The 26,156-nt window shown below is 50.7% G+C and overlaps 1 protein-coding gene across 1 annotated transcript in view; it reads left to right on the plus strand.

Moving 5' to 3' along the window:
- Positions 1-524: 524 nt before the first annotated feature.
- Positions 525-26,156, plus strand: part of LOC119100032 (A disintegrin and metalloproteinase with thrombospondin motifs 7) — a gene marked incomplete at its 5' end in the record, with an annotated part of 52,882 nt that continues 27,250 nt past the window's right edge. Inside the window, 12 exons of the mRNA XM_037223148.1 lie at positions 525-722; positions 1,832-1,994; positions 2,531-2,766; positions 5,114-5,206; positions 5,585-5,709; positions 7,923-8,069; positions 18,270-18,416; positions 20,476-20,536; positions 21,081-21,281; positions 22,417-22,626; positions 23,621-23,726; positions 24,307-24,434. Of these exons, the coding sequence (XP_037079043.1) occupies positions 525-722; positions 1,832-1,994; positions 2,531-2,766; positions 5,114-5,206; positions 5,585-5,709; positions 7,923-8,069; positions 18,270-18,416; positions 20,476-20,536; positions 21,081-21,281; positions 22,417-22,626; positions 23,621-23,726; positions 24,307-24,434 (1,815 nt within the window). The remainder of the gene's footprint in view (positions 723-1,831; positions 1,995-2,530; positions 2,767-5,113; positions 5,207-5,584; positions 5,710-7,922; positions 8,070-18,269; positions 18,417-20,475; positions 20,537-21,080; positions 21,282-22,416; positions 22,627-23,620; positions 23,727-24,306; positions 24,435-26,156) is intronic.

Raw genomic sequence — 26,156 nt, forward strand, 5'->3', positions numbered from 1 at the left:
TCATGCGCATGTGAGCACGAGGGCACACAAGATATGCGCCTGCATGCATCAGCGAGAAGCCTTTAAATAAGCCTGCAACCTTTCAAGCGAATCTGGTCCGTGACAGACCATCCGAAATGGGAACAAAATGTGCATGCTATGAACAAACGCCTGTGCCGACAGGTCCATATCACTGCGTTGCAAAGCATTGGTTCCGAAAGGGAAGCGTAGCATTGCTGTGTCTCTCTCCCCCCCCCCCCCCCCCCCCAAAGACGCTGCGGTCCCAGCACCTCCACCATGTCGTCATTAGCTTGAGCCGCCCCGACGAGCTGCGTGTCCAGCCGCCGTCACCCGTCGTTCCCTTCGCAGCCAGGATGGTCGAGTCCCTCGCCGCGTACCACGTCACGTACCCGGAGCGCGTGCGGCGCAACGGTGCGCACCTCTCGCACGACGTACGCCACTCCTATGACGTCAGCGGGGGCTGGCGCGGCGGCCGGCGGCGGCGGCGCGGCCTGCGCCGTGACGCGGCCGCCCACTACCGCCTGCAGCTGGCGCACGGCGAGGAGGTGGTGCTGGACCTGCGGCCCAACCGGCGCCTGCTGGCGCCCGGCTTCGTGGTGGAGCGGCGAGCGTCGGCCGGCCGGCCGGGCTCGGTGCGCCGGCCACGCCGCCACTGCCTGCTGCAGGGCCGCCTGCGCGGTCGGCCGCACTCCCGGGCCGCCCTCTCCACCTGCCGCGGCCTGGTACGCTGGCGGCTGCGGCTGAGGCTGCTACGGAAAGACCTGCAGCCGCGGCTGGGGCCGTGGATCCCACGCTTGGGCTGGTCGGAAGTGGCCTGGACTGGCTTTGTACGGTAGGATCTGGCCTGGGTTGGTTCGGTGCTGCCTGTCACTGGCCGCCGCCACAGTCGGACCTGCTTTTGACCAACACTGTGGTATCTGGCACAAGAAAGTACACCATACCAAGATAGACGTCTGTGAAGCAGAACCAGCTGTAGGTCGGGGCAGGAGGCTCTAGTGTATCCATTTTCCATGCCCTTTTAAGAAGGCTTGTGCTGTTTGTGAGCAGTCAATGGTTAACTAGCTGTATCCTGGCCCGCTGCTGATAATTATTAGCCCAATGATTCACTGTAGCAATATACGTTACGTTCTTACACCCTCGGCGGTTTTCAAAAAGCGTGTGTGAGATTGAACTGCTGTCTTTTACACTGTGAAATACTGCCAATCACTGTGCTAGGCTGCAGAAGCCTTCCAATGCGGCCGTGTACCCAGCTTTCCCGGCGAAGTACCTGCACAACCGCGGCAAAATTGAGATAGGACCGTCTGGGTTTGTTCAAACGCGCTAACCGCCAGATGGGGCGCGATGGGGTGGGGTGGGGTGGCGTGGGGTGGAGGTTACTGTCAGTGGGTGGGTGGGGTGGGGTGGGGTGGGGTGGAGGTTACTGTCACGGTGATGAAGGCCTCCTTTACAACGGCGAGGTCATGGGTTCGATGCACGCTGTCGGCTATATCTCGGTTCCCCTCCCCAATCTGTGTGAGAGATAGCGGTGTTAAATGACGGCAGCAGTTACCGCGCAGAGGGATGGTTAAAAGCCACCGTGCCGGGCTTTCCTCTGCTGGCTGGGTTCTCATAGAACCACTTCCGTTCCATTTGCACTATTTGTCGGCTGTCGCGTGTTCGGCGTCCACAGAAACCCGCTCCTTAACCGTGGAACGATCTGTCGGCGCCGCGTCTGTGCGATCGTTCCCGCCGACTGGTCGGGCGCCGCCGACACATCCGCGGTTGCTGCGGTTGCCACCCGCGGCGCCGCCCCCCATCCAGCCACTGACGCTGCCGTGCACCGCTGCCGCAGTTGGGCTACATTCACACCGGCCAGCACCAGTACATCGTGGAGCCGGTCAAAGGTCACCAGCGCGCCGGGGGCCGGCCGGCGCCGCACCTGGTGTACAGGCCCCCGACCATGGATCACAGCGGCGTTGCCCGTGCGTCGGGCCGCCCGCCCCATCCCAGCGGCGGTGAGCGCGACAGACGGTCTGACGGAGAATCTTGACCCTGGTGCTGGTCGTTTTGATCGTGTTCCTGTGGTTTGTACTGTTGTATGATGGCGTGTGCCGGGGCGTCGATGTTCTAAACTGCCGGTCGCTGGGGCACCAGCATGCCGTAGTTTCAGTCTAAAAGCGGTAAATGTACTTGCCAATGTGCACACGTATGGAGCCAGGTATGAAAATGTGTAAAATGATGGCAAGAACCTACGTCCTGGAAGAACAGGGTGTAAGGATTCATCGATGCGAGTCATCGTTGGTGGTCATGCTGTTCATGGGTGAGGCTGGCTGGCAATGACGGAGGCAAATTAAACTACCACACTCAGGGTGGCACGGGAAGAACATTTCCGTCTCATTTCTAAGTCGTTCCTGATGTTCGGGTGTAACTCTCTCTGACGTGCTCTATTCTGTTGCAAAAATGGCCATCGCCTTGCACGCGGCTCATTCACCGGCGGAGAAACATCCGCTCACAGCGTCACCCCGTGGTTTGACGGTGCTGCCACCTACAGGGCCGCCGCCGCTTCCCGCGCTTTCCGGCCGGGCACGGACGCGCCGGCCGCGCGACGACCCGCTCCGGGGTAGGTCGTGGGGCCGGGTCAGGAGGTCAGACGCCAGGTCACGCCGCCGGCCGCGCTCCGTCAGCGCGGAGAGGAACGTCGAGACGCTGATCGTTGCCGACCCGGACGTGGTGCAGTTCTACGCAGACGACGACATCGAGACGTACCTGCTCACCATCATGAATGGGGTTAGTCAGGGTCCGACCCTCCTCCGACCCTCGCCCCCCACACATAGCAATGGCTGTTCTACACTCAGGATGACTTAGTGGGGTGTCCAATAATCAACCGACTTTGCGCATGATGAACTATCTCGATGCCGTCATCTCGGGGACAAAGTGGCTGTTCCGAGTAGGGTGGAACAATAGCCTGATTTGCTCGGTTTAAATTTTGCCTAAATGTGATGAGCATGAGGGGCGTGAGTGTTGCTTGCATAAATTTTCGGCTGTAAATATGTCAGTGCTGTCGCTACCCTAGTCCATTCGTCATCGGCGTAGTCAGGCCCTGGGTGAGAGGGGGTGGGGGAGTCTGCGCGCGCAGCTGGCGCCAACGCCACTGACTGCATTTCAACGCATCAGGCATCAGGCATGTGTGGCATTGAAGCCTTCCATTTGACCCAATAAATATCCCTGTGGAAGTAAAGGTCATGTCCGAATGTGAAATACGGCGATAGGAGGTAAATGTAGATGTAGATGGAGGTAGATAGAAGATAGACGGATGGTCACAATGGTGAACACACACGCCACGGGTCACCCACCTCACCTGCGCCAGAAAATGGTGCGAACCCGAATATCAGCTGAAAACTCTATAAGGTGTATCAAATTTCGGAGCTCTAGGTCCTCCTCTTGCCGTTATGTTTCACGCAGTGCTTGCGGGGAAGGGGGGGAGGGGAGGGGAGGGGCGAGCTTATATGTTCAAGTGCCGACACTGCTGTTGACCGCACGCATACGAAGCAGGTACATCAACGGGGCGCATATTCTCAAAGGACTCAGTGTGCCATGTTTCATGAGTGGGACATCAGCCGTTCAATGGCGAATACACAGCACTCAAAACGATTTTGCGCACATCGCACGCAACTGTTGTAGCGATCCCGCCAAACTGTGCCTGCCCCTATGCTTGTATGTGCTTGGAACATATCAGTTTGCTTCTATGTACGCTACCCGTAGCTTTATCGGTGAAAACATATCTCACTCAACATATCCGTGGCGGAAGGTGTGGATTCGAGACGCTTCCTCGCTCAATATGTGCTTCTGGTTAAGATGGGCTGCGGTCGATGGCAGGGGCCGCTCAAGGTCAGATGAGTTCGGTGGGAGGATAGAAATATGTCGGGTATTGCGACACGTTCAGTTTTTGGCCTCAAATAGGTATCGTTTAGCTAGATGGCCGGTTGGTGGTGTCGGGGTTTACACAAAAATCCATGCTTAGCGTGGCTGTGATCCCAGACATGCTTTCAATTAGACTGTCGTGACGAAATTTACCTTTAAAAAACTCACTCAAACAATGTACCGTGTTTGGTTGTTCCTACCCCTTACGTTCGCGGCAAGAGCCTCCAAGGGCATGAGAGCGCAAGTGCAGGTCTTGACCTTCAGGCCGAGCGGCACGGGGGACAGCATGCATATGGATGTCATTCAAATCAACTGCAGGACTGGCGCACCACGTGTCATGTGCTGTTGCTAACCGTTCAAAGCCAGTGCCATAGGGACGCACGTTGTTTGAGCATGCGGTGTGGGCACATTAACACCGCGTACGGAATGGAGCCTGCTTGGGTATGTTGCGCTGCCACTCCGTTATCCTGCAAAGCCAAGAACTCGACCAACGCTCGGCCTCTAGCCCGCCGAATGGGTAAGGAGCCAAGTCCGGGGGTGCAGTACCTGATCTTCGCCCCGAACAAGCGTATCCTTGACGAGCTTCTCGACCGGGTCCAAATTGTCCAAGAGCCCAGAACGCCCACTCTCATATGTGGTACGACTTCCTTGCACACACGTACAAGGAAGTTGTACCTAATCACGACCTTAGTAGCTCCCTGAGCGGATGAAACGCACCTGGTTGGGTTGTTCCGTCACCATGTTATCGTGTTGCGCCGGGAACGTGAGCAGCACACAGCCGAAGTGTGAGGTATGAACCACATCAATCAGGGGGGCTACACCGTGCGTGAGCGCCTCATGCGCGTATCAAGCCGCTGCCACCTTCAGCTTTGGTGGCCATGCACACCTTTACCACCAAGTGGGCCAAATTGCCCGATTGTAGCTGGAGGTGTTCCGAACCGGAGGTACTCCAGTCCAAAACGGCGCACGCGCCTGGTGGGGTACCGGGCATCATCGGCCGCCGTCACCCGCAGGCACTGTTCAACCGCATCGATGGCCTTGTTCAAGAACCATGTGATGAACTGGCGTCTTTTCCGAGTGGTCGTCATTCACAAATTTTGATGAGGCAAATGCGTGCAAAGAGCGCCCCTCACTACTTTGGTTGTGAAGTATGAGGTTTGAAGGCATATGCAAGGCGAGTAGATACTCGCAACCATTGACTTCTCTATTCCAGGTAGCACAATTATACCACGATGCAAGTATCGGCAACGCCATAAATGTCATCCTGGTCCGGATACTGATCCTGGAATCCATCGAGAATACGACGGTATGTTTTGGACACCGCTTGCTGAGCAAGCGAAATGTTTGTGAGTTTGCATAGTAAGCGGGGCGTGGTGGACATGAAAGTAAATCCGGTATGTGGTGATCGATGTTGTGAAAATGTAAAGGAAAGACGACAGTTGTCGGGTTTCATGACAGCCACTTCTGGAAATGTCAAATGTTCAGCACGTATCCTCAGAACCGGCCACCATTTCGGAAATTGTGTTCATAGTTCAAAGGAAGTGGCGACGCCTGAGCCACCAGCTAGACTGATGCGCCCTGCCGTGGACCCGTCGCCCCGTGCCCCCCTCACCCCCAGAGCAGTAATAACTCGCTGTCACTTGTGCCTCTTGGCTGAGCTCACAGCGCCGGAGACCGCTTTCAGTTGCATTTTAACATCAGTGAGAACGCTGACAGTTCTCTGAAGAGCTTCTGTAGCTGGCAAATCAAAATGAACCCCTCCAACGAGAGCCATCCCAATCATCATGATGTGGCCGTCCTGCTTACCAGGTGAGAGGCTTGCAACAGGTGCCAGGGTCGGTCTGTCTTCTGTTATTAAAGCCGCCCTGTCCCGTGATAAGGCTCTTGACAATGTCTATTGTTGGCCGTCGTTGGGTGTCAACAGTTATATGTGCTCTCTCACCCCCCTCCTGTATTTTTAACGGATGTACAGCGGCGCGCAGCTGCATTGAACCCATGCAGTTTCACTGGATTCAGGCTCATTTCAAAGACGTAACTCTACCAGAAAGACGCTTTTTGCGACGGGGGACGAACGAGGTGATAATAGACGAGAGTGCAAGCCACCAGGTGGATTGATGCGTTCTGCTGTGGCGTAATGTGCATAATGCCAGTGCATACGCGAATGGAGCAATACGCTTTTCTCCAAAAGGGCATTCTCGATGCTCTGAAGATCCCCTTTCCAGAGCTGAGCTGTATTAGGTGCACTGATGCACAACATTTGCGTGCAAAACTGTAAATGATTTGCCTGAACATTTTTCTAACTTTTGCCTCGTTTGTCTAGCATTTCTAAACCATCGACGTCGCTGAATTTCTTCTGGCCTACTTTTTCGGTGGCACGGTCTCTCTCTCTCTCTCTCTCTCTCTCTCTCTCTCTCTCTCTCTCTCTCTCTCTCTCTCTCTCTCTCTCTCTCTCTCTCTCTCTCTCTCTCTCTCTCTCTCTCTCTCTCTCTCTCTCTCTCTCTCTCTCTCTCTCTCTCTCTCTCTCTCTCTCTCTCTCTCTCTCTCTCTCTCTCTCTCTCTCTCTCTCTCTCTCTCTCTCTCTCTCTCTCTCTCTCTTGCTCTTGCTCTCTTTGCTCTTGCTGCTCTGCTCTTTGCTCTGCTCTTGCTCTTGCTCTTGCTCTTGCTCTTGCTCTTGCTCTTGCTCTTGCTCTTGCTCTTGCTCTTGCTCTTGCTCTTGCTCTTGCTCTTGCTCTTGCTCTTGCTCTGCTCTTGCTCTTGCTCTTGCTCTTGCTCTTGCTCTTGCTCTTGCTCTTGCTCTTGCTCTTGCTCTTGCTCTTGCTCTTGCTCTTGCTCTTGCTCTTGCTCTTGCTCTTGCTCTTGCTCTTGCTCTTGCTCTTGCTCTTGCTCTTGCTCTTGCTCTTGCTCTTGCTCTTGCTCTTGCTCTTGCTCTTGCTCTTGCTCTTGCTCTTGCTCTTGCTCTTGCTCTTGCTCTTGCTCTTGCTCTTGCTCTTGCTCTTGCTCTTGCTCTTGCTCTTGCTCTTGCTCTGCTTGCTCTTGCTCTGCTCTTGCTCTTGCTCTTGCTCTTGCTCTTGCTCTTGCTCTTGCTCTTGCTCTTGCTCTTGCTCTTGCTCTTGCTCTTGCTCTTGCTCTTGCTCTTGCTCTTGCTCTTGCTCTTGCTCTTGCTCTTGCTCTTGCTCTTGCTCTTGCTCTTGCTCTTGCTCTTACTCGTGCTCTTGCTCTCTTTAAAGGCCACACCGATTTCGGGTAAAAGTTGCATCGATCGCTCCCGGTGGACGACACTTCGCCACGAACCGCAAAGGGCTGCAATCGCCTAGAGATTTGTACACGGCACATTCATCGAAGCATTACCTTTGGTGTCATGTCGCTATTGATCTGGCTGCCACGATAGCAATATTTTAGGATAGAACCGTTAGGCTTTCTAAAAAAAAGCACTCAAAACCGGCCGATCCACGGTTTACACTCGAAAGTATGTGACCGCCTACACAGGTTCGCCCACTCTTTCACCAGTACGATTTCGTTCTCTTATTCAAAATGTGTTGACCTTGCAGTTTCGTAAAGTGATTTTCAGGGCTTTCGCAATCGGTAAATTCTTTGTTTTCGAGGCAGTCGAACGGGTTAAGCGATTGCAACTGCGTTAGTTAAGTTTGCTGAGATCTCAAAAAACTGGAGGGCGACCACGCCTGGAATAGTCGCGCTTCATGCTGTTGGAAACAGTCCGAAGATGTGTGTAATGGTTCACACCGCACTACGTCCTATGGAGCGTGGTGACCGGGCCAGAGCTGCCCTTTTACGTTGAGAGTGCGTTTATTGTTCAAGCCAGACGCCCTGCGTCTGCGCTTCGCTGGCAAAAAGGCTCCAAACTTAGCAAGATATGGCATCTGCATTGGAAATAATCTGTACCTTTGTATCGGACATCCAGCATTCGACTTAAGAAACGAAACCTTCCCGACTCATCTTGTGTAACATGTCATCGTCCGTGCACTGTACGCGTTCTCGACCGACCGGCTGCCCGCCACCTCCAGACGGAACATCTGCGGCGAGAACGAGACGTGCAGCACGCTGGGCCTGGCCGAGGTGTCAGGCATGTGCCAGCCCACCCGCAGCTGCAACATCAACCAGGACACGGGCCTCGCCGTCTCGTACACCATCGCCCACGAGCTGGGCCACAAGTCAGTCGGCCGCGGCCGCGCCTGGCGACCGGCGCGCACTTAACTGTGCAGTTCAGTTTGTAATTTGGTCGTTGCTGACGCTGCGTCGTCCTGGCCGCTTGCCGTCTTGGCGCGAGGCTGAAGGAATGGCGCGGCGCTGTTTCCGGACCAGTCTGTCGAAACTCGGCCGCCGCAGAATGAAGGGATTGGCGTCGATCTCGAGAGGATCGGTGTCGGGGTGTGCTGTGGGTTACTAGGTGGTTCGTCGTACCCTCACCCACGTTCGCAGACGAGTGGTTCTGGTGGATGTCGGGGACGACTTGAAGTTGAAACTCGAAACAGGTCACCGAACCATTTCAAAAACTTATCGTCGGCTTGCATCCTCAGGGCCAGTCATCGGAATATGTTCCCAAAATGTCTGGCGTGTTTGACCAAAGCAGCCATTCAGTTCCATATTTCCGTGTGTGTTAGGTTTCTCTTGTGGACTGAAGTTGGCTTGCGGCGGCGGCGGCAGCGGCGGCGAGTTCAAACCACTTAAATTCATTAGCCTTAAGCTTCATTAAGCCGTCTCCAAGTTTGAGCTTTAAGCCGTGACGAGCTCATCCCACTCGACTTAAGCATTCAAGTCATCCAAAGAGAAACGCCTTCGGAAGTTAGAAGCTGAGTGCTGCGAGTAGATAAGACATTGAGTTGGACGCTGTCTAGGCCTGACGTAATGAAGGAAAACGTTTCTTAACACGCCGATTGGTCATGCTCACAAATCCCTTGCCATATTGGAACGTAATCTGATATAAAGTTTGGTCGTATCACCACACCGTATATACTTAGACGTTTAATTGGTAAGAATCTTACAGAATTATAATATCTGACCTGAGATATTTTGATTATTCGTCAGTTGTCAGCATATTCACATGTACCAGAATTATATTGTCTGTCCAGCGACATTTTTGCCATGCGTGTCAGCAGGGTCGGGTCATTGTTTGGGAGATGTTCAATGAACGTCACACTAGTAAAACAATGTTGAAAACTTTGGAAATATGTATGCACAGTTATTAGATTATTAAGTAGATAAAGATAGCGGTTGACGACTATTGTTCTAGGTCTACCTTTGTTAGACATTTGTTTTTATAGTTCGGGGTATTGCTGTTGTTCGCACAGCTATTGTTCATGGTCGATACATTTTAGGCCGGCATGGCCTTTAGGACTTATAGTATGTGTGTGCCTAGCGTCGGTGCGGTATTCGGTGCAGATCGCGAACAATAATATATATATATATATATATATATATATATATACGTAGTAAATGAATAGGTTCGCGTGGATTTGTAGGACCTGAAGCACATGTGCCAGACGTCAGTCCGGATACAAGGCAGTTTATGTGACAAAATGACATCTAAGGAATCATGCGTAATATTCGCTGCGGCTGAACACTACCGCATGGGAACAATGCATTTACTATTTTACCACTATTGCGAACAGGGTTCCTCTATATGACTTATCATTGGAAACAGGTATCTATTGTATGATTTTGATGTGGGCAGGCTGGTGCATTACGGTGTGGTGATGCACAAGCGGTATGCAATAGTGTTATCCAAATGAAGGCAATTTTAGAGCACAATCAATGTGTAATGCTAAGCTTTTTTAACAACATTTATTGCAGACTATTCTGCTTTTGCCTAAGGTAGACACTGAGCGCTATGACACCGCCGATATTGCACTTTGAAAGTGTCTTAGATGCAACATATTTGAACATTAATGCACTATGACATGCGTTGTGATCGCCACGCAAATTATCTCAAGTGAGATATTGTTCGATGTTTTTTTGCAAAAAAGGCTGCTTTACCAGGCAGTCTTGCCTTATGTTCTGGTCCTGACATGCCCTGACTAAGGCTGCCTGTCTGAGTGGTTTGAACTGTCACTATTTCCGCTCACACCTCAGTGCTACGCTCTCGTATGTTTTTTGCAGCTGTTTCGTGCTGTTTAGGTTTCCCACTCAAGTAGTTTGCCTTTCAATGAGCAACAATCCTAAGGTCAGTTTGTAGATGGCATTATGCATAGCCTTGTTCCTCGCAGAATTAACAGGAGAATGGATGGACAGACACCATATCTTGGCTACATGACTTTATCAAGAGGAATATCAGTAGTAAATTCAAAATTGACTGCTGACCCTACCCGGTGTCTCAAGTTTGGTTTTTAAACAGCGAGCCACAGTTGTTACAGGTCACCACCGTTCAGGGTATTAAAATAGGAGCAATTTCAAGCCATTTCTATAATACAATGCACATCTAACTGAGAGTTAAGATACGCGAAATATGCGTGTATACGCAAAATATTTCAATTAAACAGGCATCGCGCATCGCGCTTCAGACATCAGTCATACATGAAAGCAATTTTAAGCTAACATGCATCGGACATCAAGGCACTTATCACATTCGCATAATCGGTCAAGATGAGCCCTGTACGTAAAGGTCTGGTCGCCAACTTCTCTCATCAGAATAAATTTGCTTATTTCCCTGTCTGAACGGTCCTGTGCTCTGTAGATGACTTTAAGCTCTGAAAGGGGTAAAGGGTCCATACCTCCCCGGATTTGAGACTGAGCGTGCTTTGTAAAAAATGGTCGACGAATGGGGTATTTTCTGCTTTGTTTTTGGCGTCTCGCAGGTGTTTATCATAGCTTCGTTGAATAGGGCGCATGGACTCCCGAGCACAGACTACGTCCCTACTATGTTTTTCACACAATTTGCACTTAAATTTGTAAACCACGTTTTTTGCGCGCAAACCCCTTAAAACACATACTTGCAAAAATGACACCTATTGCTTCTCGGGCGTTCAGGCTTTGAAATTGACGGCTTCGCCTGAAACATGTTTAGCTTATTGTCGCTCTTCCACGTTACGTGTACGCGCGGTTTTGATTTCGTAACGACGTGTGGATTTCCTAACGATTCATGGAAATGTTCGTCTGCCTTAGCTCTCACAGATTATACTGGACTTCAATGTAACTGGACTTGGCTTTTACTGTACTGAACTATTTTCACGGGTTTTCCTCGGTTTATATGGTTTTACGCAAGAATTACCATTTACGCCAAAAATCTACGGATTTTTTAGTTCGAGAACTTGGTTTCATAAAACGAAGTTCCCAAAATACTGAAATGTCTGCTTGTCCAGAATCTGATAAGTCATCACGGCAATTGTTGGGGAAGATCAGGCTTCGAAAATTTCCTTTGATAGTCCAGTGTAACCCTGCGTTTTAACGCTGCTTAATGATACAACGTCTTTTTCACAATTGTAATTATTTGCTACCAGAAACAAGAATTGTGTCATTCAGTCCTTTCTTCCCAACCACATTTAGTTCCTCGTAATCGCATCCACACTATACACACAAACCTCTTTAAAGGGCATCTTGGATTTGTTTATGAAAATTCCACGCATGCTCCGTATAGTATAATCGTATGACTGAGCCGTCCCGAGTGAAATAAGGAGCGCGACATCGTTTTTGTGAGTGTCGCACTATCTTGTTATGCAAACTACATTAGGTTACCCAAACTACATCACACCTTAGATGGGACATTAAGTGCTGACGGTGATCCGCGACAGCCTGCCCCGGCCTCTCAGCTGACTATCTTATTGAATCAGTACTGGTTGTCACCATGATACGTACCTTATGAGTGGTAATGTAATGCGGCTGAATGAAATGTTTCATGCGTCTTGTCTCAATGTATCGCTCATGAAAGAAGATAGAAGTCACAGAACGTTGAAATGGGCAACATTGGTCGGAAATATATTTGTGCTAAGCTTTTTTGGCGCGGCAGACACCAGATCTTTGACGTCAGCACAATGTTTACGAGCGCAGCAAAGGGAACGAGATCAACGAACTTTCGCAGGTGTACAGTTATTTGATTGCATATTATCTCTTCTGGCAAAGTGACATTCGAAAACATAGAATAAATGTGACATTGCGCCACTGCCCATCTCATTAGAATCGGCTCGATCCCCTGACAGGTCGGCTCGATCCCGCGATAGGTCGGCTCGATCCCGCAACAAGTCGGCTTGATCCCGTGACAGGTCGGCTCGATCCCGCGACGGGTCGTCTCGATCCCGCGACAGGTCGGCTCGATCCCGCGATAGGGCTCGATCCCGCGATAGGTCGGCTCGATCCCGCGACGGGTCGGCTCGATCGTGCGACAGGTCGGCTCGATCTCGTGATAGGTCGAGAAGAACTGAAAGCCGGCCAACCATGGATTCCAAGAAAGGAATGCCAGCGAAATTTGACCTTATGGAGCAGATCCCATCGAGTGCATGCCTTTTGCTCTGAAAGCGGGTCAGGGCCTGGAGTCAGGTTTTCAGAGCTTCGCGAAACATATACGAATCAACATTTGTGATGAACAGCAGTGCAGAAGTAAACTAATGCTGCCTGGTTGCAATCCTCAACGCTTTACAGTCCAGTACGGCTTAGCTACTAAAGCTTTCGTCAAAAACGAAAACCACGGCAACTATGCTCTCAATAAATCTCCAAATAATAGAGCACCACCACCGACATTCGACACGTTTCGGAGAAGTCATCCCGCTAAGGTGCTAGGCACAGGCTGCCCCACAGACTGGGCTCGGTTGGAATACTGCAAAAAGGTGCGCATGGCTTTGCAAGGTTTAAATAGTAGTCACAGAAGTATGCCATAGATCATGCACGTAATACATTGCCGTTGTACTGATCTTTGTTGTCGACACCGCCGAAGACTCGTTGTCGACACCGCCAAAGACTATCTGAGCTCATTTCGCTCTCGCTTACTATTGGACTGTGTTGCAACATTATAAGGTGAGTGAATTGCGTGCACTGGAAAAATTTCGAACTCAATTTAATCCGTGTAAAAGACAGGCACACACTATGAAGTGGTTAGCAACAGCATGGGTTGTTTGGTAGTGGAGAACAGTGGAGAACAGTTTCAGTACAGACAGGCAGTATGGAACGGTATCCACTTGGGTGCACCATATTACCTGCCCCTCGTTGAGCGTCGCTGTGATTTGTAGACGGCACGTCCGCCTACACCGCACAATAAGTTTATCCCCTCGGGTTGGTGAAACCTTACGTAAGTCCTGAGAAGTGCCCCAAAAAAACAGCGGATCAGTGGTTTTTGCACAAAAGCGTTGACATCCGTCACGCATTAAACCCCAATTTGGCCCGTATAATTCTACCTTCCATTCCTAGTCGAGATGTGCTAGCCCCATATTTTTTGTGAACCCGCATTGCCGAATTATGGGCCCGGTTTTGACCCATGTGTTAGCCATCGTTTGCGAGTACAAGTGCCGTTTCCCATCTTAAACCAATGAAAGACGTGCATTAAAAGCTAACGTTCGCGCTCACCGTGTCCGTCTAGCCTGTTGGGGTCCCAATAGTATGCAACCTTTCTAGTTGTCGGCTCCAGAGTTTCGCACGATTTCTCAGAATAGAATGAATTATGTGGACAGCAGCCGCTACGGGGTGTTGCTTCGACGGCCGTGGCGGTTTCTGTGGTTTATTGGGCAAACTAGAATGCCCAGGTTGTGCGATGTGCAGTTTGGTACTAATGGTTATGCTTTACTTTTCAATATTTCTTGTGTTTTATTGTGTATTACTTACGTCTTATTGTTGTGACTTATGTGTTATTTCCTTCAGTTTTTTACGGCTTATTAGGATGTCTTATCACTATGAATTATATTGTATTGCTATTATTTATGTTTTGGGAATGATGGAGTGCCTCAATGTGTACATCTTGGAAATAGCCGAAATATTTGTCTCCATTTATCGGTAACGAAGCCCAATACAACATCGATAATATTAGGCCGGCACCGCATTTGGAATTCTTCCTGTGGGTGATATATATATATATATATATATATATATATATATATATATATATATATATGTGTGTGTGTGTGTGTGTGTGTGTGTGTGTGTGTGTGTGTGTGTGCAGGTGCGGGTGCGGGTGCGTGTGCGTGTGCGTGTGCGTGTGCGTGTGCGTGTGCGTGTGCGTGTGCGTGTGCGTGTGCGTGTGCGTGTGTGGTGTGTGTGTGTGTGTGTGTGTGTGTGTGTGTGTGTGTGTGTGTGCGCATATATATGGGCTTTTCCACCCAAGAATCCTGGAGGAAGTAAAAGTGCAATAGTTAAGTCGCAGGCAAGCTCCACCTTCGTATCTCATGAATTAACTCCTTGCAGAAGTTCTGATAGCGATCGACGGATTAATTTCAGCTAAGATACCCCAAGTTGACTTATATCACGTGACTAGTGACGTCGCATCTCACGCGAAATGTCTTAAACATGAATGCAACATTAAACAACGTCAGGCCCATCTAGCATCCATGATATTTAATATTTATTCAAGGTCAAGTGAAGGCCGTGCAATGCCAAGGTAGTGCCGAGTCAGTACCAGGTCAAGATCATGTGGGTTATAGGACATGCCACGGCAAAGGCAGGTCGGTTCATCGGATCTAAACGTCGTGCCCCTCTGTTTCACATGACTTATTGTACTTGCGTGTGTTACTCATGTTATAAATGGCATCTATGGCCTGATAAAGATCAGACACCCTTTCTTTTTTCTCGCGCTTTATCATGTTTCCCGCACCACTGTGTCTCTCCGGGGAAATTTGCATGCATCAGCGATGAGCGGGATTCAGCATCCTCTCCCTGGCGGGAGCCGGCACAAAGCCCGAAGACGGTCGGTGCCGGCGCGGTTTTATCCTCCGCAGCGGAGGATTCTGATATGCACGTGACGGCCTCCTCTCTCCTATATCTCACAACCCTGAGAGGGTCATTGTCAGGCTTATATATGCCGGGCAGACGAAGCTCAGTAGATAAAATGCTGTACACGTCTAGAAAAAACACCAGGTGCGCAATGAAGGCTGACTTTTTAGTTTACAGTACATATTTGGTGGCGGGTAATTGCAGGAAGCCTGGCGCTGAAGCTACATAGACAGATATATTTGAAATTTACGTAAGTCGTTCGGTGCATTGGCGAGGAACATTATTCACATGTATAAGACATACTACAACAAATTACATACTACAACAAATTAGGAAGGTAGGTAGGTAGGTAAGTAGGTAGACAAAAAAAACAAAAATATAACAAATTGTGTAGGTAGGTAGACAAATTTTACACCGTCCCGGCTCCTAGTGCGCGGCCTTTTGATTATGAGTCCGGCACGTGACAGACTGAAACGCTGAGACCATTGAGCATGTCGCGAAAACCAGAACGTTCACTGTCTGCTGTGCATTAGGGATTTGGCCTGTTGGGCGGAGGCACCTTGGCCTGTCTAGAGTAAGCATAGTCGATGGATCTGCGCAATATAATCAAACAATCTTTCGTTTGGTACTGGACTCTTCACAATTGGGATGCCACAATTCGTCGCATAGCTCCGTGAAAAGTAGGCCTTGAACAAGTGAACCCCATGGACAAGAGAAGTGCGCCATAGAGCGGCTGTGTATGACGAAATTCGGTGGGGCTGATGGATTGGGCTGTTTCACTGTAATAACAACTTAACCAGACCAAACCAAACAATCCGGACTAAACAAACCCAACCAGGACCTACTCTTATCACAATACGAATATGTTTCTTTCACGGGTGTCTGTTTTGCATATGGAAGAGCATAAGCGGTCGTGTATCACCTCAGTTAAAGAGTACTTTTGTCGCCTTGCGGGTGCATGAGACCACTTTGATGCCAATCATTGTGTTAAATGGCTCCTTGATATTTCCTCAAAATTACAAACCCGTCTTCAATTAAAAATACCGGATGGAGGGACGATTTGTCCGATCCTGCATTTCGGTTGTCGATGGAGGGTGATTATCGTTTACCTTAGTCACCTTGTTTGGACTGTATGCCATTGTTTCGTGCAATATTGCTAATTATGGTCCTTGCAATCATTGGGCTATTTATCATATTGGGTGTCTATATCAGTAAATACCCAGACGCTTTTGGAAGATTTGATGCCGACGTAATGGCGGCATGTTCGCCAGATCCGAATATTAGGCCAAGCATTCAAATCTACGAACGTGGATGCTTAGCTCTAGCCACAATCTAGCTGAATCTTTGTCGTCCAGGCGATCGAAGTTATGAGAGGGGGATACTGTCTCCACCGTCAAGGCAATGCCCAGCTGGCTTCATGCTCACCATGTTCACCGCTGCACTGGATTTGGCTTAAGACGGTCGCGGATGATTCGGGTGGTCTGGACTGAAATGGTGGGTAAGAGTGATGCGGTTCATTGGAGCTGACGAGACGCGCCACGCACGACGTCCACGGCTTATCATGCTGGCGAGGCACTATGCTGATGTTATGAAACGTATCGGATGGCTCATGGCACGCTCCAATGCCATGACAAAAACGTCCGGATTAAGTACAAATTTGGGAATGTTAGGCTTGTCACGTTTGCAGCCCTATGGTATATGCAAAGTAGCCCTAGAGCCTCATGGTATGTCACGTTCGTAGCCATAGTGTATGCAAAATGGCTCTACAGCCCTATGGTATGTCACGTTTGCAGTCCTATGTGAGAGCAAGCATTAAACCCTCATGAGCAACTATTACGCTGGTATTACGCTTGCGATAAACTATTACGCATCAAGGCTCGCCTAATATTGTTATCCATACAAGGAGGAGGGTATGAGCGCACTGGCTACTAAGGCCATTTTATTCATACAAGTCTGACAAGAATAACAACAATATGGCAAAATATATAGCAACAACATAATGAAATACATAGCAACAATATGGCAACATATATAGCAACAATATGGCAACATATATAGCAACAATATGGCAACATATATAGCAACAATACAATGAAATACATAGCAACAATACAATGAAATACATAGCAACAATATGGACAATGATAGCAATCGCGACAATATAAGAGTGTATTGGTGACAAATATGATCGCGTTAAAGTCAGCTCATATTGGTAGATTCCATCTTGTGCCCGTTTTTAGTCAACATACATGTAATGATGTTCTCACTGAATGGTTTGAGGACTCAGTTGGGGAAGTTAAACTCTCGACGTTAAGTGATGATCCGAGGTTATAATGTTGCATAAAGGCGTAACAATGGACGATATCACCCAACTAATAAGGCCGCATGTGTTATTGAATTCACGCGACAGTCCATGCTCACCTGTTGACAAGCATCCAAAGACAACTAGCCTGCTCGTCGTCTCTTTGCGGTAAGAGAGAGCAAACTAGCATCACGCGTTGTATAGGTGTAATGAGGTGGTTGCAATAGGAAGAGTGCAATTGGATCAGTCTTCGTCAATCATCGACCAGCTTCGCTTCGACCAACCAGCTTGAACGGTCCAACGAATGCGCAGCTCGTTGGGCGGCGATGCTTTGGCTCAGCTGACGACCCGACCTAGTTTATGACGCGTACCGAAGCTCAAGAGATCGTATTGCCGCTGAACTGGATGCTGAGAGTGATGTATTGTTGTTGAAACGGGGTATGATAGCCTACCGTAGTATTTCATTCCCAACTGTACTGAAGAAATAGCTTTGGAGCGGGTGAATGCTCCCTAAATTAATTGTGTTAATAAAAATATTTATTTGATAACGGTCATCGGGGACCAACAAAGAAGGCTCTCGAAAATAGTCATTTCAAATAACAATTTAAGCTCCTGCAGAAGAATACGGGAAAGGAGAATACCTAGGGTCACAACCTAAGCCGGCCATACCTAATGTAGATACGTACATGTTCGGCCATTTTTTTTCGTCTGAAAATTGTTACTGTCAGTGTAAGTGGTCCAAAGGTCAAGCAAAATACTTTGACTCGTTTTACGACACATTCAGATGTAATCATTTGGCGTCTAAGTTACACGCCGATCTTAGCCTCGCCTGTTTCGCCGTTTTTCATAACGCGGACTGATGCTGGGGTCGATGCGCCCCCTTATGGTGTTTCCAAATGATAACAATAGAGCTTAGTTTACTACGTCAGTGGATTGGTCTTGACATTGTCTCGCGATTGTTACTAGTATTTATGCTGTTAGCTCAATAATTGGTCCCATTTTGTCATGTCCAGTTTCCCAGAAACTCGTACTTTTTCAGCTCGGCATCATGCTTTGGAAACGATGCCTTGTGGCGGCACGAAATCTTAACAGGCGCGTTCCTTGTTCAGTTCCGAATACAACGAGATTACTTTGAGAGGCGGGCCGAGCTCCGCCAACCTCGCCGCTGGTCGCTGCGGACTGTTGACCGTTGTCGTCCCTTCGTCAGCTTCGGCATGAACCACGACGGCCCGGGCAACGGCTGCGACCAGCCTGACGGGCATCAGCAGCACGTCATGGCGCCCAACCTGGTCAACGACGTCACCCCTGTCGTGTGGTCTAAGTGCTCCAGGCGCGAAATCACCAAGTTCCTTGAGTGAGTGCCCGCGCGGCGCGGCGTATTTGCCCGGCGAGCTGTGATGGCTGGCGCTTATATGCGGCGCGAGACACTCACTGCTACGGCCGGCAGGATTTATGGAAGAACGAAGGCCCCACGGGGATGTGCTTTGCGAATAGCGTGTGGGGAGGCCGCGCCATCGGCCCCTGTGGGTGTTTCCTGTAATGGCAGTGTCTCAAGTGCGGGAACGCCCCGGCGATCGATCTCTTCGCCGGGCGACTGTCATCAGCGCGCCACAACCTGAAGCCACAACTCGTGGGCTTCCTTTTCGTGGGCGGCGGTAAGGGGGACGAATTCCGGGAAGCTTCGTGTGACCCTGAAGACAAAGGCAGCGCTGGAGGGCGCAGCGTCTGACTGGCGCTCGCCGCCGGATTCTGGGATGTGCCGCGCTCGCGTTCGATTCTGGGACGTGCACTGGTGGCCGACAGGCCCGCCGCTCTGGTGGTCGACTCCGGACAAAGCCCGTGTTCCGGGTCGAGGCGCGCGTTTGGCAGCGACGCTGCTGGCGGCGCTCGCCCCCTCCCCCGGGCTCCGTCGGGCCGTGACGCCCGGCCTCAGCAACTCGGAGTTCAGACGCGGCCAGGTCACGGGCCAGGTCAGCCCGAGGCGTGCCGGTCGGCGCGATTGTGTCACGAGGCGTGATGACCCTCTTGAGAGCCCTTGCCGCCGCAGCTGCGGCTAATATGGCTGGCCGGCCGCGGCCACGAGATGGGCACTGTTAGAGATTGGCCGCTGAGGGTCATTCTGAACGCGCTGTCACGTCGTCGGCAGTCACGGATCCAGTGGAGGCGCGGCCTGGGTATGCCAGACACGTGGGCCGACCTGAAAGGCCGCCGGCGCTGAAGGGGAAACACGCTGGCCAGAGAGAGTGGTCCACCCCGAGCTCCATTATTATTTGAAAGGATTAGAGGGACTGGGGCTGTTGGAACTTCCGGGTGAGTAAGCCTCTTGTGCTCGGAGTTGGGAAGCTATATCTTGGTTCTCCCTGATCCTTTTCCTATCACTGTCGTCTTAACTGACTGAAGCGCAGGTGACTGGGAATGGGGCGTCTATATTTCAGCGCACCGCTCGGATTCCGGTGTAACATCCGCGCACGGAAGAAATAACGACTGAAAAGCTTCGGCATCTTCTTGTAAAAGACTAAGCCAACTTGCGACGCGGTCATCCAAAGAAGCGCGCGCTGCCATTTGACCTGGGTTGGCCCCGTGCTGTCCTGGGTATCTGGTTCGTTGGCTCGGTAATGCAACACATCATGTGCATTACCCGAGCGGGGAACTCGCATAACTATGGTTATGCTACTAAAACATGGAAGCGACGCAGCATAATGCTGATATATATATAGCTGTAGCTGAAGTGAATCCGATTTGTATTGTGTGGAACGACGGACATTTTCTGGCCGTTTCTGACGGGGCCGTTTCTGGGGTCAGAGTCAGCCCGGTTCTCCTAACATAGAAACGGCCGTCTCGTCTCTTTCCTCTTGTGATCGCCGCAAACCAGGGGTGATTGTCAACCAACAACGATTTGTTTTAATTTGATTGGGATATCTGCTGCAAGTCCTGCATTGTTACAAGCTCAAATCATATTCGCAACTGTTGCCGTTGCGCCCTCAAATGTTGACCCGTTTTGCTCCAACAAAAATAACATCAAACGTAAAGAGTACTGCAAATACATGCCAAACAATTCTTGGGTCTTCGCTACGACTACTATGCTCATATTTCCTTGGCTTTAACGACAAAAGGCATGAGGCCTTACCATTTGCAAACATGGCATATGGATATGTACCGCTGAGCGTGAAGAACATTGTGGGGACGGAAGGAAGACGAATACGTATTCAGAACTTTATCACCGGTGGTCCCTGCGGTTATTATATTCTCTCATCTTGCTGCCCGACATCGGTAAAGTTTTGAACCTCGGCTGCGTCCTATTATTGTTGTGACGTGGTTTGCCGCTCCACCTGGCCGTGCTCTGCAGCGCCAGCAGCGGTCTGGTCGCTGCAGTCATCCATTACATGATTATAACTGACGCCAACTGCTTTCAGCCGTGACTGGGGACACTGCCTGGATGACCAGCCCACCGACCATGAGTATAGCTACCCCCAGGTAACGGTGGACGGGACGCTTGTTCCGCGGTGAATATTTTGCCTCGCAAGTACTGATATTTGGAAACCTTCCTTGGGAGAAAGGCACGATTTTGACGAAGCACGCTTTCTTTCTAACTCTGTTTTGCTTTACTTCGTTTTAGTCGGCCTGCTCCCTCCAAAAATTAAAGATGGGAGCTCTTTATCTTTTGGTTCGTTGTCTTTCACTTACACTTTCCCCGTCGTTACACAGTATTTCAGTCAAGTGCGATGAGTGAGCCCAGTCACTCCCTGCAGTTGGAGACACAGATGGCCGCTTCTGCCAGTGTTGTCTGACTGTGACCTTTACCCCAAGCTCTGTCGGAAAGCGACACCAGCCGAGTAGCTCCCATGCACTACTATGTTAATTTACCTATTTGGCAGCCTATCACATTCGCCTCCGGTCGTAATGTGGCACAAGCGGTAATGCTTCGAATGCTGGGAAAGGGCAACGACAATCCAAATACAGCAACGTTCAATCTGAGCCTTGACCTCGACATGACCGCTGACCTGGCGACTGCCGGCAGGTGCCGCCGGGAGCCCTTTACAACGCCGACCACCAGTGCAAGCTACTTTACGGTCCGGCCGCCTCCCACTGCGATATGGGCAACGTGTGCGAGACGCTGTGGTGCCGCGTGCAGGGTCGCTGCGTGACGGAGCTGGAGCCCGCCGCCGAGGGGACCAGGTGCACGCCGCTGGACGGCGGCCCGCTGGCCAACATCAGCACGGTTGGTGATGCTCATGATCCTCGGCCGGTGAAGGTGTGCATGCTCCATCTAGGCGCTCTGAATGTATGTACGCACACGAGATTGTATGGCGGACAAGCCAGTCGGCGGTTGGATGCTGTCTGCAGACGCGGGCGGATTCCCTAGTGGGCTAGGGGATCATGTTGGGAAAGAAAGTGCGTGTTTGTTACTGGCACTGCCAGGGCCCTGTTCATGCGCCGCGCGCGCCGTGAACGAAAAATCTGGCTTTGTCCCCTGTTCAGTGGCTACACGCGACGCGCGCTCGCAGTACTGGCCGGTCCGTTCAAATTTCGGTTTTGTTCACGGTGTTGCCCGTCGCATTTGTCGAGAGAGGTTTTACCGGTTGTACTCGTTCATATGACAATGTGCTCATTTTATTGACTTCCAAAGTGGGAACGCATAAAATGACATTTCCATTTGGGTTTTAAAATGGCACACTATGGCACAGAAGCAATCTGGAGGATGTGGGAAGAGTTACTTGGCTAGAGATATATGAGAGAAACCTTATGACCATGATCTCAGCCTAAAATGGATAGGTGAATAAACGAGGACTTTGTGGCGATCACGTCATTCGCTTCACCCATATGGGTGCAGCCATATTATTTCTGCGGGCGTCGCGGCTGCTCCTGACCGTACGTACTGCACGCAGGTACCTCAGTGCAAATTAAAGGGATGCCGCTTTAGATAGCACGATTTCTGTGCTAACTAAATGTGCTCCTCGATACGTCATTGCTTGATTATGTCATCATACTTAACGCCATCGTACTTTACCTGTAAACGAATATCATAGTGTCTTTGCAAGCACGTGTTTGTCACGACAGCTGGGAAGATGTAAACAGAAAGCGTGCCACGGTACGAACACGTCCGGCAAAGATTCTTCTTGACGTCATGTAGAATAGAACATTCTTGGTGCGCTGGGAATACACCCCAAATCTTGTTAACTTTTTTCCACCAGTCAGTATTTGCGCGAGCGTCGCGCGCGCAGCAAATGCACAGGGCCCTGGTATTGCAGACTAGGATGAGCGCTCTTCTGTCAGCTATATGTTGATGCTGCGGTGGAGCCTGACAGCGCCAGCCTGTCTGACGTGGCTGCGCCCGCGCCCTCCGTGCGCTGCAGTGGTGCTCAGCCGGCGACTGTGTGGAGATGCGCAGCCGGCCGCGCGCCGTGGACGGCCGCTGGGGCGACTGGGGCGCCTGGGGCGCCTGCAGCCGCTCCTGCGGCACCGGCGTGCAGAGTTCGGTGCGCCACTGCGACCAGCCGGTGCCGGCCAACGGCGGCAAGTACTGCGTCGGCGAGAGGCGCCGCTACCGCACCTGCTCGGCTGAGGTACATGCTGCTGGCGCTGATGCCGGCCACCGCACGCCCGACCGGCGGTGTCGCGGGATCGGGCTCGGGTTGGTGCTGGCGGTGATGGTGTGGGCCGATCGGCGGTGTCGCGGGATCGGGCTCGGGTTGGTGCTGGCGGTGATGGTGTGGGCCGATCGGCGGTGTCGCGGGATCGGGCTCGGGTTGGTGCTGGCGGTGATGGTGTGGGCGACCGGCGGTGTCGCGGGATCGGGCTCGGGTTGGTGCTAGCGGTGATGGTGTGGGAGCGCTCATGGACTTCATTCGAGTCACTGGGGCTGTGGTTTATTGCGATCGATGGTCGACTGATAAAGGTCACGTTGTGATGATACGGCTGCTTAGTCAGAGCACTGCGCTCCTCCACTTTTGGGAGCAATTGAGTTGTATGCGATCTATTTACTACCCTTTGCTTTTGCGGGTCATATGTGATGCATTTCTGGTTGTATGGGGTCATCAGATCGGTAACTTCATCTCAGTAGTCCAGCTGTACTATTGGCATTGGCAAATGCATTCTTGGAATTAACGTGGCGTTCCTCCTCATCCGTACAATGCACTTCACGGGATATATGGAGTTGGGTAACACCTGACTAACCTATGACCTACGGCTTTGATATCTATAACAGCTGGGACTATGGCCTGCATTCTGCCTAAGCGCCGTACTATTGTGTGGAGACTTCTTACACTTGTTGAAGCAAGTTACAGGTCCGTAACTCTGCACTGCAATGACTTCAATGCCGCTGATTTTAGAGCGGGTCGTACTACTGGCTCACCAATGACCCTGATGCTTTGCCCTAAGATAGGCGCTCTTGCTCTAGCTAGTTAGGCGTACTTGTGTCGCCTCGCGACTGTACCAGGATCGCCAGCGCTTGTCTGGGAGATCGCCCCCGCTGAGAGGCCGATTTCTTCGCTCAAGATGTTGCCAACAACGTTATGGACCGGTGTTGACCACTGTCAATGTCTTCTCACTGGGCCGCAGGCGTGTCCGGAGGAAGGTGTCACGTTTCGGGCGCAGCAGTGCGCCGCGTTTGACTCCGTGCCGTACCAGGGCCAGAACTATACCTGGACGCCCGTCTACGACCATGGTGAGCCGAAGGAGGCGGAAATAGACGTCCGTGCTCTGGCCCTGCCATCCACTCAGCAGACCAAATTTGAAGTCAGCCAGTCATTCATCCAGACGCTGTGAAAAAGGGCGTCGTAGTCGGGATCTTAACAGAATCTGAACGGGGTCGACAGCTCTGCTGGAGCTGTTTCCAGAGATCGCCGCACCCAGCCCACCCTACCCATCTCGCGTCAGCTGATCGTGTGAAGCCGGCGCTCGCAGACTGCCCCATGTAGCGGTGCCGGGCCTGTAACTTGCGGCCCTGTGCACGCCGGCGGCGGTGACCTGTGACATGGTGCCTGACATGTAACCTGGTGATCTGACCTGTGGCATGGTGATCTGACCCATGATCCGGTGACATGACTTGTGACCTGGTGACCTGACCTATGACCTGATGACTTGATAACCTTATTTGCGACTGGTGACCTTATCTGTGACCTGGTGACCTGAGCCGTGCATGTTGACCTGACTGGTGACCTGACCTGTGACCTGGTGGTCTGACTTGTGACGTGGCGACCTGACCTGTGACCTAATGACCTGACCGACCTGCCCCCGTCCGGTAGCGGTACCCTGCCAGCTCACCTGCCGGCCGACCGAGCGACACTTCACAGCCGTGCTCTCCGACACGGTGGCCGACGGCACGCCGTGCCGGCTCGGCACGCACGACATCTGTATCAACGGCAAGTGCATGGTGAGTGTGACCGGCGACGGCAGCCGCGCCCGGCGTCAGGGCCCCCGGCCATTGGGAATTTCACGCTGTCCAGTAAGAAACCCATATTGACAGCGTGAGTGTGTGAAGCTTCCAGCCTTTGTTCTGGTCTTCTTCGGGAGGCTGGAAAGGTCCATGAATGAAGGTCCATCAGGTCCAAGGAGTGAGAGAAGGTCCATCAGGTCCACGAGTGGTCCGGCCACAGCGCCTTGCCGCAATTAGTTCCGTAATGACATTGCTGGCTTTTTACGTCTTCCGCGAAGGTAGCGCAAGCAGAAAATCTCACTGGACGTGTGTCTTCCATCTGTTATCTTAATAATCCCTGAGGAAGCCAGCATTATTTCATTATGGAAATGTCGCTGGCACAGTGGTCGGGCCACTCAGAGACGTAGCGTCGGCCGCAGGTCTCGAGCAAGTGAATGGGAGCGTTGTGCTTTCTACGCACTTCATGGGAAATCACCCATCTTCTCTTAAAGGGAATGTCCGCAATGACTGATGTTTTCTACCAAGCTTTGTCTTGTTTAGCTTGGAAACAGCAGCGTCCCATTGAACCCCCCCCCCCCCCCTCATGAGTTCGCGTTATGAAAAACGGCGAAAAAGGGCAAGCGTCAAATGAATGATTTGGTTTTGGCAGAAAGAGCTTCTGGGTGGTATGTATGGACACAGATACGCATACAGGCACATATTAATTTCCGCGCTCATTGGTGAGTGTATTCAAGTGCAATATTCCACAATGAATATGTAATATATAAGCACAATATCAGGTCCAAAATACAATAGATAATGGATAAGGTGTAAATGAAAAGCTAAAAAAATGGTCAGTAGTTTCCTGCAATAGTCGTTCTTCAATGTATGAATGCATTATGTTTTGTATTTTTTCAAATATTTTATGAAGGATAAGTAAGGTACAAAATATTTTGACAAGGAAACGATTGCGTGCACGCAATTTCATCGACATGCAATAGGTAAACCACATGTATCTATCTAGGAGCATATTAGGTCTGACTATCAGCAATGTGCATCGGTTGAGTACGCTGGATGCTAGCTGCTCCATTATTGTTAACACCGGTGCTATGAGGATCAAGGCGGGTTTTAACGATCGTGCATTCAAGGATCAGTCATCTTGGATCATATTAAGGTTTGTAAGCGCTTCAAGCCCTCAAAGTAAGGTAAGCAAGCCCTGTGAGTGCTGTAAGTAGGCCCTGTAAATGTTGCATACTTATGAAATGAGTCGCTGCAGGCATATAGAAGTTCGGTCTGTTGCGTCTGCGTCAAAAATGCCACCAAATGTTTGAAATAAGTTTTGAAAAGTTTCAGTAGGAAGGTATCTTGCGTCAGATTTGTCATTAAAAACATGAATTTACTTATAGCCAGGAAACGGTAACGTTATCTACTCATGCACATTTACAAACATGTTTTTAGATCTATGCAAAACATTTATAGCCAAAAATCGCTGATAAAGGATTAGTGAGTAACAAATAAACGTTGAAAAGTTTTTGAAAAGTTTTAAAAAGATCATACCACCGGCTAATGGCTACGGCTAGCTTGTCTATATGTTACAAGCGCTCTCTGACACTATTTTCAGTTTCACTTAATCTTCACATTCCAGCCATTGCTCGCATGTTCTTGTATTGTCTGTTGGGTTTCTAACTGGCCTTAAGCATTGACATTGGTCGCCATTCTAAAGCCAGCGAACTTGAGCCG

This window comes from Pollicipes pollicipes, unplaced genomic scaffold (assembly GCF_011947565.3).
Source record: "Pollicipes pollicipes isolate AB1234 unplaced genomic scaffold, Ppol_2.1 Scaffold_4881;HRSCAF=5763_pilon_pilon_pilon, whole genome shotgun sequence".
NCBI lineage: Eukaryota > Metazoa > Arthropoda > Thecostraca > Pollicipedomorpha > Pollicipedidae > Pollicipes > Pollicipes pollicipes.